This window comes from Mchenga conophoros, linkage group LG6 (assembly GCF_057382185.1).
Source record: "Mchenga conophoros isolate Kocher_MC1m ecotype Shallow Benthic linkage group LG6, M_conophoros_male_GT1.1, whole genome shotgun sequence".
In the NCBI taxonomy this organism is placed as follows: Eukaryota; Metazoa; Chordata; class Actinopteri; order Cichliformes; family Cichlidae; genus Mchenga; species Mchenga conophoros.
In genome coordinates, this window is record NC_140531.1 from 6730258 (window position 1) to 6747919 (window position 17662).

The window sequence follows — 17662 nt, forward strand, 5'->3', positions numbered from 1 at the left end:
GGGAGGGTAACAGGATTGGTCTTGTCTGTGGGACCCATGGGGAGGACAATAGGAGCGGCGGGGGTAGGGCGAGTGTCACACGCTTTTGCTTTGTGGCACGGTCAACAGGCGTGTGCCACGGGTGTCGTCTCGCCTCCCCTTCGCCTGCTGTCCAACTCCTGGGGAAGCACCGGCAGCCATGAGAACCAGGGCCCCAGGGCCTTTAATGAGGGGCGTGCTGTTTCTTATCAAAGATGGACAAGCCATCATTACAATCATCATTAGAAGCTGCACAATGGAGCATACCTCCCTTAGCTATGGATGGGAAAATCCTCCAGCAGAGCAGAGGAACTGATGGCAGCAGTGGGGGGGATGACATTTCTTTCTTTTAAGGGTACAAAAAGTGAGTGCGAATGTGTCATTTTAATGAATTTTCAACAGTTTCTCCTGGTGAGGCAGCGCAGCTCATTTTGCGCATCTCCATCATTTTTTTTCCAAGATAAATTGTTTCAAATAGATCATACATGAGCGAGAAAGCCATCATCTGATAACATTTTAGAAAGTTTCTGCCTTGTGCATAAAAATAATTTTGACTGAGAAACCCCTTAATGTATTCATTTTTCAAAATGTTTGCTAATCATAAAACTAACTAATAAAATTAAGCAGAGTAAGAAGAAAGAATACATTGAACAATATCTCTGCTGGGGCTCTTATGATGTCGAATTTACATTTCACATTTACGATGATCAAAAAAAATCCAATGACCATGTTTATATTTAACTCAAAATGCAAGTGCATGCAGATGTTGAGACACTCTTTTATACTCTTTTTCATAGCAGTAAAAAAAAGAAACTTACAAAAAGAACAATTACACAGTTGCTTGCAATGATATTATATGTGCATTACTGAAAATTACAGAAATCTCTCTGTTGATCCAACATTTTGTGGAAGCTGCAGCAGTTATTGTGTCAGGGTTTTTTTGGATACATCTTTACCACAGGTCAGTCAAACAAGGCCAATAGGGTGAAATTGCTAAAAAATTCAGTTATATACATGAATTTCAGCCATTTAGACAACTCTTCCTGTTTTTCAAGCTTTATCTCACTGGGTATGAAAAATCTGTCAATGACCATCTTCAGCTGTGTCCTGGGCATTGGCTGGGCCACTCAAAAACAGTTAGGTACTCACTGTGATTGGAAAGTCTGTGGCATTTCCTGTGCTGCATGCTTTAGCTGATGGACAGGTGAAGTGTTGACATGGTCAACTTCCATTCAAGAGCTCATGTTACTCAAGGTTGGACTTAACAGGTTGGGAAGATGTCTTGCTGACTATCAATCAGCACAGTTGCAGCATGAAAACCAAGAGGGTAGTACAAAGGTAATGCTCTGAGTTTTCAAGCAACATGTTGATATTTATGTCAAGGTTGGCTGTGTAACAGGCAGTATGACACAAACCCAACTGGTAAACAACCTCTTGTTAGCTACATACACAGATAACCTGAAAGTAACCATAGCACCATAACAGAAAGCCCAAATGTCAACAATAATGTTGACACTGGAACCAAGAATAATCAAAAATATAAAACCAGAGAAACCTGGACCAACGACCTGGGGACAACGACATCAACAATTTGTTTCAGGTATATAATATCTGTTGTTGCATTGTTATCTGAAATATTACTAATAAATATGTTTTCTAATTTTTGTAGTTCATTTTCTTTTCTGGCCAAAAAGGTTTTGCAACGTTGAGGGTTTTACAGAAAAGCAGGTTATTGTCTAGTGTTTGCCAGACACTATGCTTAAAGCCAAAATAGTTCTATTTTTGACTTTCTTTTCATACTTGTGACAGCATTGGATATCTGTGTTCTTGCGCGTCAAGATTAGTTTACAGCTGCAGTGCAAGTATAAAAAAACAACTTTGAATTGAACATTTGGGCTCTCATCACATCCCTGATTAAGGACCTGCTTAATAATTAATTGGCTGTGATAACCAACTCTCTGAAGAATTATAATATTTTTAAATTTCCCTCATTTTCCATATTTTAAAACTTCTGCACAACTTACCACATTTTTATCATGGGTGCATAGAGTTCATCAGAATTATGCCCTGACACAGAGTGTGTATTGTGGAATCTTCAAATCATTTCAGTTCAATTCAATTTAATCAATATAGTGCTAAATCATAGCAACAGTTCCCTTAAACTGCTTTATATTATAAGGTAAAAACCCTACAATAATGCAGAGAAAGCCTCACCAATCAGATAAACCCCTATGAATAAGCACTTTGTGACAGTGGAAAGGAAAAACTCCCTTTTGACAGGAAGAAACCGCCAGCAGAACCAGGCTCAGGGAGGGCCAGGCAGCTGTCACAGGGAGACACCAATCCCCGTGCTACAGATGAATCCTAGTCACAGATTACTGAAGTAACCTGTGAGCAAAAGCAAAATAAGAAATTCCAGTTTACCCTATAAAATGACACTTACATTTGGGTCATGTGATTACATATATGGTCACAGGATTCTTGGAGTTTGTGTTTTGATACTTTAAAGACTGTGAATGGTCAATAACCAAATACCCACTCAATTCTGGTTTACTTTGCATTTTCAAGTGGGTGCACCTGCCTGAGCTTTCAGACAAACTGAAAGTGAAAATTGTAATAACAACTAGATTACATAACACTAAGATACAAGGTGCAGTTCGTTATTTTGATAATACCGTATCATACAGTTAACTAGCAGCCATATAGCTGAACTTCATCTAAATGGTAGTTTAACCCTTTAAAGCCTCAATCATGAGAGGATTTTTTAAAATAAAGTGTTTATTGATAATTTGATCTGATAATTATTAAAACATTTTAAAAAATAGATATTAATTTGCATACATGAGCTTTAATTTGTACCATATTTGATATATCTATCATTGTTTAGTTTTTTGTATTATGTATTGTGCAAGTTATTTAAGTTTTTTTTTTCAATGGAAAAAAATCACACTGATGATGTAGAAGTCTCAAAAACCGTATCTATCCAATATGATAAACACTAGGTGTTAAGGGGTTAACAGCGTAATTGCGGTGTAGTCTAGAGACTGTAGCTCTGAACTGACGGGGGTGGGCGTCAAATACGTAAAGAGACTAAGTCTTAGTTGATAAGATAAGTGTAATTACCTGACGAATGACTGATAAACTGTGCTGATTTTATGATTCCCGTCCAAAGGTTTAAATAAGGATCTGATTTTATACAACATGATACTCAAAGTGTCTCTTTCAGAGAGAAAAAAGTCCAGGCTGGGACTGTACCTTTAAAGTAAACAAAAAAGGAGCATGCTGAAGACTCAGAAGGAGCTTCGATCCCTGCATCATCTGCAGTAAGTTAAAAACGATCACACTAAATCTTTCGGTGTTTCTTTTCTTGGTTTCAGTCTCTCTGGGCGGCTGGCAGTCAGATTTGTCCAGGTTACCGTGTCATGCACTGTAGCCCACTTTTGAATTTGTCATCATTAATGTTTGTCCAAAAAATGTGTCGCTCCACTGTGGCCTTTCTCAAGTGTCTCCTTCAAATTCTTTTTAATGCTCTTCACTGGCCTCTGGCCACGACTGCAGGGAGCATTGTCATTTTGCTAAAGGTGGAGGCGATATAGGGAGGCGGTGTGTGTGTGTGTGTGTGTGTGTGTGTGTGTGTGTGCGCGCGGAGGGTGAGGGGGGCATGACGCTGCAGCAGTGGCAGCTGGCGGCCCAGCTTGCAGGGGCCATCTCTTCACAATGGAGAGCCTTCCCTCGGGGGCCAGTGATTTAGGACAGGGCTCTCTGGACAGGCCCCTGAAGAGGGGAAGAGAGGACACTGGCTTTGGAGAAACACACTCGCCCTCTCTCTCTTTCTTTCCACCTCTACCTCCCCTCCTTTTTTGTGCCTTGTCCTCTAAAGCTTCCCTGCTGGTTCCTGTACAACCCCCCCACACACACACACACACACACACACACACATACACTCTTGACACAATCCCATCATCCCACCATGGCTAAGCTCTCTCCTGGGACGAACAGGCAGGCCTCTGGACAGGGAGCATTCCTGAGGTGTAGCACACTAATGTTCACTGGACACAATAGGGGACGACAACAGGTGCGTGTGGATCCTCTGTCATCCAGCGGCAGCTGAGAGATAGGAACACGGGGCTATTATGGCACCATTATCCACTGCTGCTCTACCGGTGGGCTGTTGGAGCTCTTTTCTCCAACAAAAACAAGGCTTTTTATGTGTAACCTGGTCTTGTACCCACCCAGCTCCAACAAGCCTCTCTTTCATCCTACTACCCCAGCTAGCACCTGCCACCCTGACACTCTCCAAAAAAGCCTAACAGCCACTTAACCATATTCAGTTCACTCGGACCCCAGCTGCAAAAAAACCTAAGCTCACTTGTTTAAAACATCTACCACTTCACTCTGGAGCTGCAAAAATTGTCCAGACAGCCATCTCTGTACACCACCCAACTCCCCCTCTCTCTGCTCCCTCCCTCCTACATCCCTCTGAATTATGTTATGTCTCAAATGAGCAGTCATATAGCAGATTGTTTGGTGCACCCACTTGATATAACTGGTGACAATGCCTCTAACAAAACGAGTGTCCTGAGGGGATAGGCAGTATTTGGTTACTGCATCCCTGATCTCTGCCCCATTGTGGTGGGCTCTGGGTCCCATAGAAGGTTGAAAGGGGGTTTGAGGAGGGGGACATGTGCACATATGTGAGCCCACAATGCAGGTGCCTACATCTGTTCATTTCTGGGCAGATGCTCGTGGTTGTAGAGATAGAGAGGGAGAGTGAGAGAGGGAGGGGAGATGGACTTCCTCCATTTACTCTCTCATCATTCACACTGGTGATTAAGCTTAAATGGAACAAAATAAGAGTAGACCTAAGAATGAAAAATGATGTGTTGCACCCCTTCTTGGGGAAAAAGAGAACTTTCAATGTTTGAATTTCATATACAACGCTGCTCAGATTGTTCTGGGTCTGTCTTTATGTTTTGACCCAGGCACCAGTTCAGGGAATACTCAATGCTGTAGCATAAAACAGTATTTGATCATGCTTTGAGCTTTCTGGCAGCCATTTTTTGCTTTAAAATAGCAATTCCACCAGCAACAGTTGCCTCCTAATCCCATCAGAAAGGTGAAAAATGAAAGGAAGACAAGACCACGGCCATGCAATAAATTCTGTGAGGCTGGTCTTTCTTAGTATAAAATGCTCCCAACAAAGCTAGCATGTATTTGAACAGGTAATATATACAAAGTTCACAAATAGCATGATGTGATTGCTAACTAGCACTGAACACCAAGTGCAGCTCTTGATTGATTTTGCAGATATTTGGTAAAAAAAAAAAAAAAGAATTCTGACAAATGAAACTGATCATGTGATCTTAAATCTAGGTGAAATTTAAGGGCATGTAGTATTTTACACTTTAATATTAATAACCATTGTTAATAAAGGGAAAAATAATTAGTTACTGTCAGCAAAGAATACATGTGTTCATCTTTACTAATATGTTAATAATTGGCTTGTAAACTTTCTAAACCCTTCACTTGGCATCACTGTAAAGCGGCAACTGATGTAAAAAAATAATAATAATTTAAATGGTCTATAAGTGTCATTTGATTTGATATTATAAAGTTGCAAATGATGTTTGCAATAGCAGATTATCAGTCATTTCAAATGATAGGTTCACCCCTGCTGTTAAGTGTTTAATGACTCTATCAAACAGTAAATAGTTCTCTTTCCAAACATGAACAAAACAGTCCATGTCGACTTGTTCCACTGCATCACAAATAAAAGCGGGTGGAATGAGGCAAAGGTTCAATTCAGGGTAACACAACAGGTCAAAAGCCAAAAATGGCATTAACATTTGGCAATCATTAACAAACACGTGATGTAGTATATAAAATGCTAGGCGTGCAACAATAGTTGTAGGACAACAGACGACTGGAGAAATCTTTCCTGGTCTAATGAGACTTGACTTCTGCTGTGACATTCAAATGGTACGGTCAGAATTTGGCATAAACAACATGAAAGCATAGCTCCATCCTGCGTTGTATCAATGATTCAGGCTGCTGGGAGCAGTAGTGTCTATCATGTGGTGGATATTTTCTTACCAAACTGCCAGACCATGTCCATCCCTTTATGACTACAGTGTACATGTCTTCTGACGGCTGCAAACGTTGCCAGTTAACCATGTCACCATGTCACAAAGCTCAAATCATCTTAAAGTGGTTTCTTGAACGTGAAAATGAGTTGACAGTATTCAAACAGGCTCTGCAGTCACCAGGTCTCAATCCAACAGATCAACACTGGGATTTGGGTGGAACGGGAGATTTACATGACAGATGTGCAGCTGACGAATCTGCAGCAACTGTGTGATGTTATCATGTCAGCATGGACCAAATTCTCTGAGGAATATTTCAAGCAGCTTGTTGACTTTAGGCCTCAAAGAGTTTAGGCAGTTGTGGAGGCCAAAGGGGTGCAGCCCAGCAGCAACAGGGTCTAGCTGATGAAGTGGCCACTAAGTACACTGTCTATCTCCCTTCTTTTATGATACTCTGAAAGTGCGTATTGTTTCATAACACTTAGAGTATAATTTGCATTTTCCAGTTGTTACTCACTCTAAATTCAGAAGAATTGGGTGGGAAATTGCACTATATAAGTCACAAAGTCACATGAAGCCACTTAAATATAATTCACCCTATTTTCTTATTCACTACACTCCCATGTCAAACCACATTAAACCAAAAGCAGAGTTATAATCTATTTAAAAAGGTCTTACTTGCTTTTACCCATTAAGTGCCTTTAATTTTATTTTTTAACCCTACATCCATGTATGTATCCTCTTGACTGTGTATGTTTTGTCTGTTTGTTATTTATTCCTGCTGTCCAGGTGGTATTTATATTTTATTCCTGCACGGTTGGTGTGGAGCACCCATAATTTTGTTGTACATGTACAATAACAACAAAGCCCAATTTTACTCTATTCTACTATTCTGGTTGCTGTTGCACAGAAAATATTATAAAAACAGGCTAAACTTTAATTCACTTTTCTATGTAAATTTTATCATTTTATCAATAACCTTTGACAACTATAAGTTTATATTTATTAAAGGTTTGTGATTGTTCAATCCTTCCCCTACTCATCATTACGGTAGGACCGTGGGTGTGGGCATTAACATGAGTATATGTTTTGGGTAAACGTGTGGCGCACGGCATCAGTTGTGGATTTATCGATTTTATTCTTAGGGACCCGCGTGTGTTGTTGTGCGTCACCCCAGGGTGCGCAGCAGATGTGTTTTTATAAACACTGGCACGCGACTGGCCACGTACAGCTCGCTCTTTACCTCCCCCTTAGGTCCCCTATGCCTACACAAACACACTTGCAGGCGCGTCTCCGGGCCTCCCACGTAATTACTGCCGCACTCTTCCCATAAACGTAAACTCAGCACGTCTCCACCAACAGCAAAGTATGCAAATGAGACAGCAGGCCGGACAGGGAGCCTCGAAGCGCCGTGGGAAGCCGTGAGGAGCCTCGCGGAACCCCGACAGGCCCTGGGGAAACGCGGGTCTGGCCTGTGGCCCCCTTTTCGAGCAGCTGGCCACAGTAATCTGATCTGGACACAAAGGAGCCTGTTGATCTCTGCGTCTGAGCAGGTAGAACAAGCGGACCTGAGAGAAGGCAGTCCAAGTCTCCTCTGAAATCCCAAGTCTCCAAAGAGCCTTAAAATGGTCCGAACTGTTTAGCAAAACTAAATTCTGATGGGATGGTCTTCCAAATAGAATATAAAACACTGGTAAAGTCACACAAAGGAATTGTATTTCTCCATATTGTTGCTAAGGTGTTTTTTCCCCGTAAGCTATTACGCCTGGAGGAGGAATGCGTAATAGCATCTCTCACGAACGTGCCCATTCAAAACCTGCCATTTCCTTTAGGCTTTCAGCGCTTACACGGGTGGCCTCTATCCCCTCATCCTCCTCCTTCTCCTCCTTAGCGCCCCCCTCTCCTCTCAGCTGCATCCAGCAAGAGAACATTGATTCTGCACCTTTTCCTTTTCATTCGGGGGATTGAACCACCAACCATAGCAGCATCATGTGTGCATCTTTGACTCCAGGTGAAGTCTGCAGTCATATTTTCTGCACTGATGAGATATTACTGTAAATAATCAGTTGATCATCACACAGCATTACCCTCCCTTCTCCCCTTCCCCGATCACCGCCTCTTATGATCGATATCGTGTGATGCTCGCTGTGTTTACGTTCCCACGAGTGACCATGTGGTGTCTCCTCTTCTGGGACCAAGAAAGGGAAAAAAATCTCCTGCTTCCCCCTCGCCATATGGCCCCGGAGGGCCCATACCGTTACAGGTCCTTATACATGCTTCCAGTTGAGTGTAGATGGAGCCCAGTGGACAGAGGCACATAGAGATGTGCGCTTCAGGCCGGAGAAGGGAGGGAGGGAAGCAGGGAAATAAACGTCGTTTTCTGGATATGCAGGGGAGGGGGAAGTTAGTGGCAGATGGCTTGTAAGGGTCTGTCCGCGTCTGAAGGCGTGTCGTGGTCCTTCACTGAAGACCCCCTTCCTCCTTCCCCCCTGCATTCACAATCAATGGAAATTAAAGCGCAGAGAATGGATGAATAGTCAGACCCCGAGTCACCCTTTTTTGTTTGACGCAGCTACTGGTGGGCAGGAGTTAAACTACAGCAGCCCCCTACAGTAGCACTTTGGTTAAACAGCCAGCACCATCTTTTCGATGGACAGTGTCCTAATTGTGTTCTCTGTTTTTTCTGTTTTATTTTTGGTTGTTGGGGCGGGGGGGGGGGGGTCTACTTTTCTGGTTTTGAGTGTAGAGTGTAGAAACTCAACACTTCACTCCAGGTGAAGTGCAGCACAGCGGCCAAGGTATTAACAGTAAATAGCCCTTCAGTTAAAGTTTCTGATAACGGACATTATGGGGGTTCAATATAGCCTGAAAACGTGTCTGTGTAATTTTACCATGTCGGTACCAAAAGTTAAAGGTATTGCACCCAGATGCACCCTCCAATCCCCTCCCCCAAGGACGGATGAAGTCTCCCCTATCCCTGAGTGTAATTGATTTTCTTGTCTCAACCGGCTTAATTGTGATGGTCATGGTTCAGCCGGAGTTTACTTTGAGAAAGAGTCGAGAGTTGAGGTTTATCAATAGAGGAGGACTTTTTGTTTGATTGTTGCCCATGAAATAATACGTAACACTGTTATGTGACGTATGAAGTGAAGGTAATTGTGGGGGAACGTAACACTTTTTCATGGGGGAGGGCTCCTCTGACAGCCGGTGTGTAGGACGGACCGTGGCAGCAGGTAACGAAGTCGGAGAGAGGCGCCAGAAAACAATAGTCGTGACGTACATATCTCAACACAGTGACGCAATGTACGTGCGCTAGCCCGCGCGTGCAGTTCCAGTAGACCCCATTATACAGCAGAAAAATCACACATCTAATGAACAACCTAATTAAGCAACACCCCTCACCACACCCCCCGTCCTCCCACTCCTTATTCATATGCGCACCACATAAGATTTTGGACGAAGCACAGTTTTCCCTTTTCATACTAGGAGATATATATATATATATATATATATATATATATATATATATATATATATATATATATATATATATATATATATATATACTTAATGACAAATGAAGTCTGTGTGTGAGCGTGTGTACGCGCCCAGGGAGAGTATTGTGTGTTAGATGTGTGCGCGCACGCTCAGCCAAGTGAGGCGTACACGCGCTGTTATTGAGGAGAAGAGAGCAGGTGCTGGTCGAATTACCATACAGCTGAGGGGGGAGAGAGAGAGAGCAAACTTATTCCTCCACCACACACAACAACAAAAGTTCCCCCTTATGTTGGCCACGCGAGCGACTACGGTGCGCGCGCGCCTCTGTGCACGCACACACACTGCCACCTATAAGCACCCAAACACGGTCTCTTTTTTTCATCCTAGTGTGAAGAAAGAGAAGAAGGCGAGAGCAAAGTAGAAAAGCAGGAGTCCAGCCCCTCATGTCGTTTACCTCATTGCGCAGCTCTGCCAAGGAATGTTTTCTTCAGTCTTTTCAGTCAATTCAAAGCATCAAATTCTTCCCACAGATACAAATACCAAAATTTAGAGCGTGTGTGTATGCTGAGAAAGAAGGGGAGAAGGAAGAGAAAAGGGGGGAGGTGGGCTGAAAAACAATTAACTGAGTCAGAGTTTGACCAGGAAACGCTTTTTCTTTCTTTTTGGGGGAGATTTTTGAATCAGCTTCACACTGTTAATTGGCACTGCATCCAAAACATCTTAGGACGCCCACAACAAAGGAGCTGGTGCAGTGATGCAACAGCTGGATGGATCAATTCAGCCGCATGTCGTCCACAGCGCAGGGGGAAATCTGGCAGCTGTACGATGCTGAAAACTTTTAAAAGGTGTATAGAACATATCCATATTACCGCTTTAACACCTTTAGTTTGTTTTTCATATATAGGAGAGGGTCTGTGATGTCAAAAGACCAACAACCAAAAGTCAGCCCAATTCTTTTTCTTCTTCTTATGTCTTCTTAACCGCTTGAATGTTAAGTTTTCCTGTTTAGTGTTAGCAGAAAACATGTATTAATTAATCTTGTCTCCCGTCTTGTCCTGTGTAGGAGTCTTACAGAAGTTTTCACTTCTTAAATACTTCCACACAACCTTATTTGAGCTCGGGTATTAACACTGTATGAGAGGTTACAGGAGGAATAAGGAGGATGGTGGTGGGGTACTTGTATGGGATCCCATTGTAGAGAGCCAAGCCAGATTGGGAGGTGTAGTCGGGCAGCAGGAGGAGGGGGTCCATTTGCATGCTATTACCATAGCATGTGTCAGGCCGTATATAACAGGCTGCAGGCGGCCTTGGCTGTAGACAGACGCACAGTTCACAGTGAGGAAAGACATCAGGCAGTAGAAAGAAGCATGTTGGACCAGTGACAAATCTGTCCTTGGGTTAGACCAAGACCTTCACACACAAAACAAAAAAAGCTTCGCCCTAACATTCTTGCTGTAACAAACAAGGAACACTTCGCTTTTTCCTCTTTACGCACTGGATTATAACTGAACTTCGAGGACTGCTTTTCTTTTTCAACACAGCGCAGAAGTTTACTCCATTTGTTTTGTGATTTTATTTTTTAAGGTTTGGGATTTATCCTTTGTCTTTTTGTGCCTCGGGACATGAGTGAAAACGGCGTGGCTGATATCCACAGCAGTTGATGAGAAAACCCTGTGAGGCGACAGAAACGTGCTCAATGTATCTTCCTCAGACGGACTGAACAGGAGGAGGCACCCTGACGACAAGCCCAAGACTTTTTACTCTATTTATTTACTATTTATTATGTATTTATTTAATATGGGGCGCGTCATCCTGCTGACTCTTGCCGTCATGTCCATGTTGCTGTGCCAGGTAAGCTTCTAAATCAAACATTTTCCCTCCAAACAATGAACCATCACCCTCCCCCTGCCTCCCCTGCCCTCCCATCACAACACGCACTCTCACACAAGCGGTACTGTGTGTGCACTTGATGATAATAAGCCGCTTTCCTCCGCAGGGGTTTTGCTCGGGAGTTTTTGAGCTGAAGTTGCAGGAGTTTCTGAACAAGAAGGGAGTACAAGGCAACAAAAACTGCTGTAAAGGAGGTCTGGCTTCGTCTTTCCAGCAGCAGTGCGAGTGTAAGACCTTCTTCAGGATCTGTCTCAAGCACTATCAACCCAACGCTTCCCCAGAGCCCCCGTGCACCTACGGCGGCGCTGTGACACCCGTCCTCGGCTCCAATTCATTCCAGGTCCCAGATGCCATCCCGGAGAGTTCGTTCACCAACCCCATCAGGATTAACTTCGGCTTCACGTGGCCGGTAAATACAACCATTCATGTAGAGTAGGAGTTAAGGCTGAGAAATCGCGCCAATTCTTGTAAATGCGTGCGTGAAAAGAGCACCTTTTCCCCTGCGCACAACTTGAAGGCTCAGAGAGCACACAAAGTTTACAGGTATTTAGTTTCATCGGATCAGGTTAGGCAGTTTGCATTCAGCACATTGAGTGTATGGCACAATCGCCTCGGGCCTTTACTTGATGTTATCGCCACATCTCCGCTGGCCACCTGTCTCATGAAGCCATTTGTGTTCCCAGGGGACCTTCTCGCTGATCATTGAAGCATTACACGCCGATTCCAAAGACGACCTCTCCACGGGTAGGAACTAAATCTCACATTTCAGTGTTGTTGTTGTTTTCACATTTACACACTTTCTCCTCCTCATCTTGTACTTCTACATGCACATTTCAGAGAACCCAGACCGGGTTATCAGCACCATGACCACCCAGAGGCATCTGACTGTGGGAGAGGAATGGTCCCAGGACCTGCACACCGGGGGAAGGACCGAACTCAAGTACTCCTATCGATTCGTGTGCGATGAGCACTACTACGGGGACGGCTGTTCAGTGTTCTGCCGGCCGAGAGATGACGCCTTCGGCCACTTCACCTGTGGAGAGCGCGGGGAGATTGTGTGCGACGCCGGGTGGAAGGGGCAGTACTGCACTGAACGTGAGCTGCAGAGATTTTTCCCGTTATAGAATAAAATATTTAGATTAGACGAGAGACAAAAAAACACAGAAAGGAAAAGAAGTTAGAGGTAAAGAAATCCGTTTAAAAGGAAATCGTTTAAAAAGGATAGATTTAAAACCAATTTGAATGTTTTTTTAGTGAAGGTAAAGTTCAAAAAGTTTTTATTTCCATGTATCTATAGTCAAGTTCTCTGAGTGCCGTTAGAAGGCAATTTAGGGCGTAAACACCACGCGCACCCCCTCCTCTCTCCTACCCCCCCCCCCCCCCCCCCCCACCCCACACACACACACACACACACACACACACACATACATACACATACACACACACACGACCACTTGATTTATTCTAAGGAAAGTTTTTGAGAATAATCTCACGCGTGCCATAAATTTACATGCTACCTTCCGATTCGTTACTCTCGAAGTGGGCCGGTCGGTGATTGGCTGAGTTGGGGGAGGTATTGTTTGAAGTGGGCAGCTGCCGGCAGAGAGGAGACAATGGAGCAGCTGTCGCGCACTGGCAACACACTCGCCAGCTGTCCACTCTTATCTACCCCAATCCGAGACATTAAGGGGAGTATGTGTGTGTATGTGTGTGTGTACACACACAGAATGAATAAAAGAGTTCTGACCCGCAGTGAAGAAGAAAAAAAAGAGGGTGGTGGGCTGAGGGCCTCTGTGTGTGTGAGTGCGTGTGTGCACTCTGGGGCACACACGCATGCACACACTCCCTCCTTTGTCTCTGCACTATGTTAAGCAGAAAAATCTTCCATGATGACAAGCTAATGGGTTCAGAATCCACTGCTTTACTTCATTTTAATTACTTTCTTTGGATTTTTTAATCTTTAAAAGCAAATCTTAAAAACAAGTTGCCTCAATGTTTCTAAAAAGCATACTCTTGTTTTCCTGTACAGCGATTTGTCTGCCAGGATGTGATGAAGAGCATGGGTTCTGCGAGAAACCCGGGGAGTGCAAGTAAGTTTTCTCCACAAGTTCACTGGGGCATTAATTAATTAGTGGATTGCGTGAAGTAATGTGAGTGGAGTGACCGGTGTTCCCTCCTAATTGGACAACAACAGGTGCAGAGTGGGATTCAAAGGGCGCTACTGCGATGAGTGCATTCGTTATCCGGGCTGCCTCCATGGGACCTGCCAGCAGCCCTGGCAGTGCAACTGCCAGGAGGGCTGGGGTGGACTCTTCTGCAACCAAGGTAAGGAAAGAGTCTGGGAAGTAGGGACAGAGAGAGAAGTGGTTTTGTTGGATGAAGGAAGCCACAACACGTAGGGTACAGCAACGATTGCTTAGACGTTTTCCAGATATCTAGGCTGCATCACAATTTTAAAAAACAAACAAATAAAAAAAACTATGTGAAATGTATTTGAAACAAAAATCTGGTTATGTGCAGCTTAGACTTAGATTTCATGAACAGGAAGATAACAAATTAATGCTTAAACAACTTACAAATGCCCTGCTTATTTGGTGGAAAGGTGACAAAATGTGGACAACTTGTTCTTGAAGGCAAGTTTTCCATCACTGGTTTGTCATTTATTCAAACCACAAACTTGGTTTCAAACAAGCCAGTAAAAAGGTAGACTGAAGCGAAAGAGCATCAACACTCCAGTAACAGAGCAGCAGTTGTTTCAGCAAAGACAGGAGGCAAGGAAACAAAAAACCACTGGCAGAAGAGAAACAGTCAAGTGTGCCTGAGGACAAAAGCGCATACTGTCGCCGCTGCTGCTGTCCCGCCATGTGTTATGCTCTGGCTAATCCACATGTGCTGCTGTGTTTTTTCCAGATCTCAACTACTGCACTCACCACAAGCCCTGCATGAATGGAGCCACTTGTAGCAACACTGGCCAGGGCAGCTACACCTGTTCCTGCAGGCCTGGCTTCACTGGGGCCAGCTGTGAGATTCGGGTCAACGAATGTGCTGGAAACCCCTGCCGCAATGGAGGAAGTTGCACTGTGAGTGCTCGTGGGTCTTCTTAAATGAACTTGGAATAAGAATAGAGACATCTTGTTAACTGCGGCTCAGCACCAGTGATGCCTGAATGCATCAGCCTTCATTCCTTCTCATCTATCTTTTCTGTTTTCGATCATTCTTCAATTATATTAAACCTAAAAAAAATCAAGACATACAGCATGCAGCAAGCTGGAAATGCTGCAGATGCAGCACCACACAGATCTTGATGTCAAGTCTGTTCTATTTTTTCCCACAGGATTTGGAAAACACATATACCTGCACTTGCCCTCACGGTTTCTATGGCAACAACTGCGAGCTAAGCGCCATGACGTGTGCTGATGGGCCTTGCTCCAATGGAGGCCGCTGTACTGACAACCCTGACGGAGGCTACTTCTGCCAGTGCCCCACGGGGTATGCAGGGTTCAACTGTGAGAAGAAGATTGACCACTGCACCTCCAGCCCCTGCTCCAATGGTAAGTACAAACAGAATAAGGGTTTGGTCTTTGAGATGCTCAGTCTGCACGAACTGAACACTCATTCATTCATGACTTCATCTCTATTCTCAGGTGCACGCTGTGTGGATCTCGTGAACTCCTACTTGTGTCAGTGTCCAGACGGCTTCACCGGCCAGAACTGTGACCACACTGGTGATGAGTGTTCTTCGTATCCTTGCCAGAATGGTGGCACGTGCCAGGAAGGTCCTGATGGCTACACCTGCACTTGTCCCCCGGGATACACGGGTCGCAACTGCAGCTCCCCGATCAGCCGCTGCGAGCACAACCCCTGCCACAACGGTGCCACCTGCCACGAGAGAAACAACCGTTATGTCTGTGCCTGTGCTCATGGATACGGTGGCAGAAACTGTCAGTTCTTGCTTCCAGAGCACGCTGCCATCCGGGGGTCAGAAGTTCCCTGGATGGCCATTGGTTCCGGGGTGGTGCTGGTGCTGCTGCTGTTGGCAGGCTCTGCTGTTCTGGTTGGCTTTTTGCAATCAAAAGTCCAGCATGTCGGCCAAGTAGAAACTGTAGGCGAAGCAGAGACAATAAATAACCTTACTAACAACTGTCACCGTAGTGACAGGGACCTGGCCATCAGTGTGATGCCGATGCCAGGTGTCAAAAACATCAACAAGAAGATGGACTTCTGCAGCGGGGACCCTGATGAAGGATCTCCACCAGGGAGGAGCAGCTACAAGAGCCGCCATCTGCCTGCAGATTACAAGCTTGTACACGAGGTCAACTACGAGCAGGCGGCCAAGGAGGCCATGCTGGAGGCGGCCTGCGAGGACAAGGACTCATTTGAGTTTGAGGAGAAGCGCAGCAAACGTTTAAAAAGGTAAATAACTGACGCTATAAACGTCTGTCAAACACAAAATCAGACTGTGGATGTCCACAAATCTAACGTGTTTTCTCACCTTCCTACAGCGATGCATCAGAAAAGAAAGCCCCAGAAATGTCTGCATGTGCGGACACCAAGTACAAATCTGTGTTTGTGATGTCAGAGGAGAAGGACGAATGTATAATTGCAACTGAGGTGAGTTCTACTTTGTTGACCCTTAGCCAGAGATACGATTTCTGCGGTCATTTGGAATTTAAAAGAACAAAAACTAAAATTTTCTGTCTTTTTGGTGTGTTTCCCCAGGTGTAAGAAGCCACCAATGGGCTGCCCGTTGTTCATTTACTCTATAGGAGAGTTTTTATGCTCCTTCAGATGCTGCTCTAAACCTAGGGGGAGGTGTCCCGCCTTGAGACTGCTGCTGATACGTTTAACTGATATTCAGAGTGAGCTGGTTCTCTACTGGAAACTAAGCGCAGGCAGTGGCGGCCTGTGGGATTAGAACTGGCAGGGTAAAAAAAAAAGTTTACAGTTCAAAGTAAACTGCTTCTTAGCTTTCTGTTCTGCCTGTTAACAGGGAGTGGGGTTTTTGTAAAAAATAAGAAAAAAAGAAGAAGAAAAAAAAGAAAATATAAATGAACGCTGTCCCGTAGCGATGATATACGAGTTTTGTTTTGCAACATTTGCACCCAGGCCTTTTCTCTAACCCACACGCCGTTGCTGAGCGCAGGAACTGCATCAAACGGTGGATGTTTGGCCATACTGGCCTGTTCTTCACAAGGCTGTTCTCGTGGGCTGTGCGCCCATCACTGCACCTGTGAAGACTGTATGTATACTTGATCACTGTGTTAACTGAAGTGCATTTTCTTCCCTAAGCCCTCCAAACCATTTTATGACATAGTATTGTTCAGTTCTTTTCTTCTTTGGGATATGAAAACTTTGTGTCGATTAAAAGAAAAAGAAAGTTGCTTTTTGATACTGATTTTGTAAAATAAATAAAGAAAAAAAACAAGTTATGATTTAAAATTATGATTTAATTTAAGTTAATTTAATGATTTTGTGTTATTTTTATTTTGTATTATATACTTGTGATGTTTGTTATGATTATTTAAGTTGCTTTTTTTAATGATATTTGCAAAGGCACTTCAGGTCAATGGGATGGTTTTTCTTTGTTTTGTTTTTTTAAGAAAATGTTATTTAAGAGGGATTGTACTGTACAAATTGTTATGTTACCCTTTCCTTTACCGTATTTGAATGAAGGAATTAGCCAAGACTATTTTTCCAAATAAATATTGCTAAATGTGAACATTTGATTGCGTCCAACTTTTGTTTTGTCCATCTGCAAGCACTCTGAAAAACACTTCTTTAGGGGTCTGTGAGCAAAGTTAATCAGTAACATCTGTTGTCTTCCCCTTGCGACCCCATAGTGGGCTTTTCTATGCCGACACTGTTGGCTACTGCCAGAAGTTGAAAGTGTCTCCCTGGAGATGAGAGAGGGGGCCCTATTCATAAAAAACAATACCCCTACGCTAGATTTACCACTCCTGTTTCTCCTCCTAAAGACCAAGTCAGGTAATTCACGGCTCTGAAATTCACCTACTGGACCACTTTAGGTTTGGTTTTCAAACCTTGACTTCCTGTTGCCAGAGAAAAAGCTATTAAAAAACAAACAAACAGCAAAGTTCGGTCACATCTGAACATAAAAGTCATACAGTATAAAATCAGTTCCTCTGAGTTCTCTTTCTTAATTGCCCCACAAA

At 43.8% G+C, this 17662-nt stretch overlaps 1 protein-coding gene across 1 annotated transcript; it reads left to right on the forward strand.

Moving 5' to 3' along the window:
• Positions 1–3225: 3225 nt before the first annotated feature.
• Positions 3226–17204, forward strand: dla (deltaA). The gene is made up of 12 exons (XM_085276009.1): positions 3226–3341; positions 11184–11450; positions 11596–11898; positions 12173–12233; positions 12327–12584; positions 13519–13579; positions 13684–13814; positions 14400–14569; positions 14824–15040; positions 15134–15902; positions 15992–16100; positions 16209–17204. The coding sequence occupies exons 2-12, from the start codon at positions 11382–11384 to the stop codon at positions 16212–16214; spliced, it is 2154 nt and encodes a 717-aa protein (XP_085132135.1). The 5' UTR covers positions 3226–3341; positions 11184–11381; the 3' UTR covers positions 16215–17204.
• Positions 17205–17662: the final 458 nt, after the last annotated feature.

Bases quoted from the DNA above. Each gene is read 5' to 3' on its own strand.
- dla (XM_085276009.1), top strand. From the start codon at position 11,382: ATGTATTTATTTAATATGGGGCGCGTCATCCTGCTGACTCTTGCCGTC. The intron at 12,585-13,518 runs GTGAGCTGCAGA...TTTCCTGTACAG, and splicing joins GGGGCAGTACTGCACTGAAC to CGATTTGTCTGCCAGGATGT. The intron at 13,815-14,399 runs GTAAGGAAAGAG...TGTTTTTTCCAG, and splicing joins TGGACTCTTCTGCAACCAAG to ATCTCAACTACTGCACTCAC.